The 6,789-nt window shown below is 31.8% G+C and overlaps 1 protein-coding gene across 1 annotated transcript in view; it reads left to right on the top strand.

Moving 5' to 3' along the window:
* Positions 1-6,348, top strand: part of rab28 (RAB28, member RAS oncogene family) — a 130,349-nt gene extending 124,001 nt beyond the window's left edge. The window contains exon 7 of the mRNA XM_072253016.1: positions 2,125-6,348. Coding sequence (XP_072109117.1) covers positions 2,125-2,217 — 93 coding nt within the window. The 3' untranslated portion in view covers positions 2,218-6,348. The remainder of the gene's footprint in view (positions 1-2,124) is intronic.
* The last annotated feature ends 441 nt before the right edge of the window (positions 6,349-6,789 follow it).

Consider the following 6,789-nt stretch of genomic DNA (forward strand, 5'->3'; position numbering starts at 1 on the left):
AAAGAAAAAAATATATCACCTAGGAAGCCAGATTGAAAACACCACACATGCAGAACTTCAATTAAGAAGACTGTTCCATTCTGTTCTTAATATAGAGGCTGAGAAACTTACGTTTCTTAGATTTTTCTTGTTACCTTCCTCTTTTTCCATCCTAAAGATATTATTCATTATCAAACTGTTTTATTGGTGCAAAGGAGATCTCTGCAGCAAATGCAAACATTATAAAGGAAAGGGAAATTGAGGTGTGTACTATAGGCAACCATGATGTGATCAAACCTCCAGTAATGCAAGTCTTAGTGGTTTCATTTTCCAGCCTGATCTACAGAACATTTATGGCATCAGCCTTTTTAAATGAGCCCATTTGAAGGCAGAGAAGAAAAGAGCAGAAACAACTTGTGTAGCATTTCTATAAAAGCTACTTGAGAATTTTCTGTTCATCACACATTAAACTGCAGTTTGATGCATATTGCAATATAGATAAACATAACATGTCTGTTTGAAACTTAGTTTTATAAATGTGATAGCTTATTGCCAGTTTTTTAAAGTATGGATATCAGAAGATTAGTTTAAAGTATAATGCATGTTTTTTTTGGATAAAAATCAATTATATTTTGAGTACAGATGCCCCTCAGAAATAGTACTATTTTAGGTATTTTTAAGTGTCTCCCATTTGTAAAGTATATTTCCCAGCTTAACTGTGCTGTCTATTAATGGGTTTTCACTTTAAATTCGTAATCGAAAGCTTTTCAAGCAGTGAGGGATTTTAAGCAGAGCTTCTTCTACTTTATTAAACTGACTAATCAGTAGAAGGATTCCTGTTAATCATGTCAATGAATAAACACTTCTAACCTCAATGATTTGATTTAATTCAGTAGGAAATCTTGCAACTTGTCTGCTAACTTGTGGAGTATCTGCTTTCTTCCAAGTAGAGTGGCCAATTATAACATTACATATTAGAACTAATATTCTTCTATTAAAGAGTGATCGTGTGCAATGGTTTGTCTCTGCTGTTTTCGTCCCTGGAGTTAGTATAGTAATTTATTGAAGAATTACATGCAATCGTGGTGCATTTTTTAAATATTTTATGTTATCAGTAAATATTTTTTAATGTTCTTCACAGTTCACAGCTGTATTTAAAGTTACCTTTAACGTATTAAAATGTTGCAAAGTATTGCAATTCAAATTTATTTTCATAGATCCCATCTAAATTGGCTATAAATTATCTGAAAGAACCTGTGTTCTCTAATTTAACTTATCTCCTATCTTGTATGTTGCCTTCATTTTTGCCATAAAGCTCAGCCTGAATATATTGTTTTATTATGGACATTGGCACTAATCAACTTAAAATACTATGTTTGCTGTTGGTGTTAAAATATTATCTAACACAATCTCTGTGCTTTAGTACTTTATTGTGCTACTTGAAACTCTTTCTTTATTGTTGCTTATACAAATTGTGAAACATTTCAACTTCATCTTTATTATTTCCTCTCATTCTTTTCTTTTTGTCAACTTCATTACTCTTTTGCTTTCCTGGCACCTTCTTATTGGCAGCATATTGTCAGGGCCGAATTGGTAAATTACCCACATGATGTGAATCTATCCCAGGGTTCTGTACCCTGCCGAAGTAGAGTGTGTGTCATACAATAATTTCAGGTACTGTGGCAGAATCTTCAATTGGTCACTATCTTAGAAAACATATTAAATACAATAGAATATAACATAGTACTGTCAACTATTAGTTAAATCATTTATTTTAAGTATTAAATATAAATGTTGATTTTACCTATATTTATTTCCATACTGTTAACAACCTGAGTGATAATGTAGTATCTTCAGTGAAATTAAAATATATTCTACCATGTGGTTCCCATATTGTGATTTCTTCCAGTTCTTTGTTCATTGGATTTTACTTATGAGTAGGAAGAATCAATTTATTAAAGCAGTTATAGCTATTTTATGAAACACTATGTTAAATCTGTGTTATTGTCTTCTAGCAGTCAGTGATACAATGATAAATTATAAGTTTTACTGACCTTCTGTAATAATCCCTTATCTAATAAACTAACATTTTGTGCAGAATTTGTTGAATGATCTATAATATGGCTGCTTTCTCTTTTATGACAGCGCGTAGTGAAAGCAGATATTGTGAATTACAGCCAGGAGCCTGTGGTGAGAACTGTGAACCCTCCCAGAAGTTCAATGTGTGCAGTTCAGTGATCCTGTCACATACCCATATTAGTACATTTGGCAATCCTGCTTCGTTCACACAGGCCCATTCTTCCTCAGGAACTTCATTTTGACAGCAACCATCTCTGCAACACAGTTACTGTATGCTAAGAAACACAAGGCAGCCACTGTCGACTGCAGAGATCCACGAAGTTGGACCATGCATTTGAGTATGATTTTCTAAATTGAGTCACGAAAAGATATTTGTCACTTACTTTAAAATGATGGTGTAACTGCATCAAATGTGTATTTTGCATCTTAAAAAATCAAGTTTGTACAACAGGGCATTTAAATGTATTTCATCATTTACAGAAATCTGTATTTTAAATGAAATCTCATTTAAAAGAACAGGGTAGAGTTTTGTAGCCCTGAGGAAAAATATTTTTTATTGCAACTTGATTTTATTTTAGCAAATGTGGACAGGATCGTATACTGGTATGAAGATCAGAGTCTTACAAGATAAGAAAGTGGGAAGCCTGTAAAAACTAATTTGGCCCTCTGAAGTGTGGCCCTTTTGTACCTTTACTTTGTGCAGCATCCAGCTTGAAATCTTCTGTTTCTGTTACTTTGCTTGACATATTATTAAATGCATTTATGACTTTGAGTATGATAGTTATTTGATTATGTTACATCAAACAAAATCTGTGTTCTCATAGCTTGAAATATGGTATTTGTACCACATGATATTTTTCAAACCTTGGTAAGGGTTTCCTTACCATTTTGTTTTCAGGCTTTCTGCTTATTGGTTTTTCCTTCTGATTCTTGAAAAACAGTGATGTTCGTCTTTGCATCTTCGTGAAATTTGTAAATCCCCTCCATATTAAATGTTAAAATCTTCATCTCTATTTTTCTGAATGAGGCACCTTTTGCCTAATAATGCATGCTACGGTTATTTGTCATTTTTATTTGTCAATTATACATTTAATTTTTGCCAGTAATAAATGCTATTTATTTTAAAATGTAAAACTTGAAATTCTTTACCTAAATTCTCTATATTTTAGGTAACCTTGCTGTCAAGTTTGACCACCTTTGTTTGTTTGATGTGTATTATTTATAGGATCCCAGGCTGTTAGTTTATTCTATGAGATCAAGTGGGAGAAATTAGAACCCCAATCTGACTGACTTCATGCAGGATATCCCATTCTAAATTCTCCAGCCATGTTAAGGCAGGACATTCTATAAACATTCTTACCAAGGTACTATGAGGAGCATGAAAATATTTTTTGAAATTTTGAATTGACTACCATAGCCTCTTTAAGTTTAGCTCTTCAAAAATTTGATTAGAATCTTTCTTCATGCTCACCCTTCACCAATATTTTAATTTAAAGAGTAGAATGCCCCTGCATGGTCTGAGAATTCCACGTTTCTTTGTACCCTCTCACCAACCTATCTAATCAATTTCATCATATCTCATTATTTGTACATATACAACCCTCTGCCATGCACATATTCTACTAGCGTACTACAGAAATAAAATACTACAAATAGATGATTGGGAAAATGAGGTGCAATTCTCACAAAAACAGATTCTGCACCAATTCCAGCAAAACAGAATGCTGGTTTTCATCCTCTGAAATTTTGGAGTTTCAGGCTTTTGTGAGTAATATGTTTCTTTAATAAACATTTTGCCAGTGGTACTGAACATTTTTTGTAAATCCAATAGATAAACAGTTGCATTGTTTGCGTTCATCGAATGCTGCATTTTCTATTTATATGTAGAAATCTAATGGAATCGCCCTAACTTTATTTTATCTTCACTCTAGTAAAACCCTTTGTATGGTAGTTTTTTTTATTATTTCACTATAACAAACCATTGACTTGTAGCTGCCTTAAATCTGTGTGTATGTGTGTATACATAATATAATATACACACATATATATAAATAATATATATATTATATACACACACATATACTTCCCTTCCTACATATTTTCTTTACTTAAATCATACTCAATGCACTGCCTACGGGACTTAGGCTTATGCATGTTGATAATGACGTGTTTGTTTAAGACACCCCTATACTTTGACATTTTCCATATATCTTTGTACCAATGATCAAATTGAATGCAGTGCAGCAGCACTAATTTAACCAAACCTTTGTCCATGTTTCTCAAAAATAAATACATATTTGGATACCAAATATCTGACACTTGCTGAATACACAGACCCCCTTTCTTAAATATATTTTGTTTTAGCTGTTTAATTTTAAGAACACTCTGAAGTACATTCCATTTGATACTTGAATGAGTGCAGCAAAGAAAAGAGTATTGATATTTGCATTTGGACCTAATTTGTATTTTTGAATTTTGTGGAAGCAGTCAAATCTTTGTGGATTGTTGGTAACAGTTTGAATAATTTTCATTTGAAGTTCAGCAAAACACTAATGTCATATACAGCCAAACAATGTTGGCAAATTTTATAAATATCATGTATATTTTAGTTTTGTGACAGTAATGACAAATATTTCTTTGAACTTTAAAATAGTCCTCACTAATACTTCATGATAGTAATTGTTAAGCAAATTAAGGTACAATAATCAGTATAAAATAGATTAAATGCATTCAATAAAATCTTTGCAGTTTTCATAATAAATGGTTCATGTTGCTATCTGGATGCATTATGTTTGCATTATGAATAAAAGCTTATTTGTTTCAAAATATTTTAAATATTTGAACATGAATTTTGTCATAATGATATTTAGTTATGTTGCAGATTTATTTTACTGCTTTATTTCTTGCAGATAAACGTGCACTACACCATTAAAGGGATATAGAATATGAACCCTTTAAATTATTGGTGGGCACAGAACTGGAATATAATTGCTCTTGAATGTTGTAAATTATATGTAGGGCTTATTTGTATGTGAATATATTGAAAAATGCTTTATGCTGTTAAAATGTATATCTGCTCATAAATACAGAATCATTGAGATTTGTGAAAGTTAGCTTGGGCTGATTTATTGAATATACGTCACTAGTCTAGTTATCAAAAATACTTTAATTATTTTACTTTTACATTGATACTTTTAAGTGTTCATGCACATAATGTGCAATTAAACAAATTGTATTTTTAAAAGTAAACTTAACCAATGTAGTAATTTAATGCAAAGTTGCTGAAATAATTGTACAAGTCAAAATTCTGTTTTGTTCTTCCAAATTTCAATTTTGGCTCTAGGTTTACAGTATCGTTTGTATGGACTAAGACAGAAATCGGTGGTTAAAGGGCCTTTATCACTTATAAAAATCTCAGTGATACTAAAATATAGACTTGTGTTTCATGTTTCCGGACATTCCTCTATACATATTCTGAAGCAGGCATTCTGTATCGGGATATATTCCACATTTTCCTACAGTTCATTATTGAGGTGAGAGGACTCAGAAGAATAAGACAAGAATGAAAATGCCCCTGTTGTTGCTGTTGCTATGGGCCTTTGCCTACTCTAGGTGAAGGAGTACCTTTCTTTCTGACCTTTCTCCCACTTTCTTGAGAAAAGATGCTCAAAATCCTTGGAAAACATAAAAGGGGATAAAGTCTTCATATGTTGGCACTCCATATATTTTTTTTTATTGCTTTGAGCCTGAAGATTGAATATATCTTTGTCCAAAAAAAGGGCCCCTAAGGTCCAACTTGTGAGTTTGATGTTGGAATTGTAGAGGTTTTACTGCATGTTGTACCTTATGTATTTTCTTGCAGAATGCAGTGTCAGTTCTCACTCAAAATTTCACTGTATAAGGATACAAAACCAGGCAAGTCCTAGGTTTGACTACAGGCCATTATTGGATTACAGATGTTAAACTTAGATTTCAATGGTATCAAGTTGGATTTACAGGAACCTCCTTAATCAAAAATTTACCTATTATCTTATTGTACTTGCCACAGAACAGCACAACAAAATGACAACCAAAATTTTTAAAGACAGATAAACCTGTCATCGCTCCGTGGGAGTAAAATTACCCTTTACTCACAACATGAATATGAAGCATCTCTGTTGGTGTGTTCTGGAGCAGAAACTTAAATTCTTAAATCATGGAAGTCTGTTAGATTTATGACTACAGTTTGCATTGATGGCAAGAGAAAAGAAATTGGAAGATAAATATTTAAACAATTTCATTTTGGAAAAACATCGCATGAACTATTTTGTAAAATATTTGCTCTCAAATGTAATAAATTAGTTCAATAAATAATTTACACTAAACATTGCAAATGCTAGGCTATTATTCATTATAGGGATATTTTAATAAATTTATCCCAGTTTGTTATACTTATCAAAATCAAAGTAACTAAGCCTACTTTGTTCCACTGTGTAATTCTCAAATATTCAATATCATAGGTATGTAAAGCAGTTCACAATTATGTAGAAATTTTCAGTAGTGAATTCTAAGCACATTTTAGTGTGGAAGTCACTTCGCCATTCTAGTAGATGTCACTTGATTTATGAAATAAACAGTTCAGATAACAATTTTTTAAAAATAACATATTCTACATGTCTGAATGTAGCTTCAGCCACTTCAACATTTTTCCGAACTATTTCTGAATATTTTGCACTGGAATAAATTCATTAC

Source organism: Mobula birostris, chromosome 3 (genome assembly GCF_030028105.1).
Source record: "Mobula birostris isolate sMobBir1 chromosome 3, sMobBir1.hap1, whole genome shotgun sequence".
Classification (NCBI taxonomy): domain Eukaryota; kingdom Metazoa; phylum Chordata; class Chondrichthyes; order Myliobatiformes; family Myliobatidae; genus Mobula; species Mobula birostris.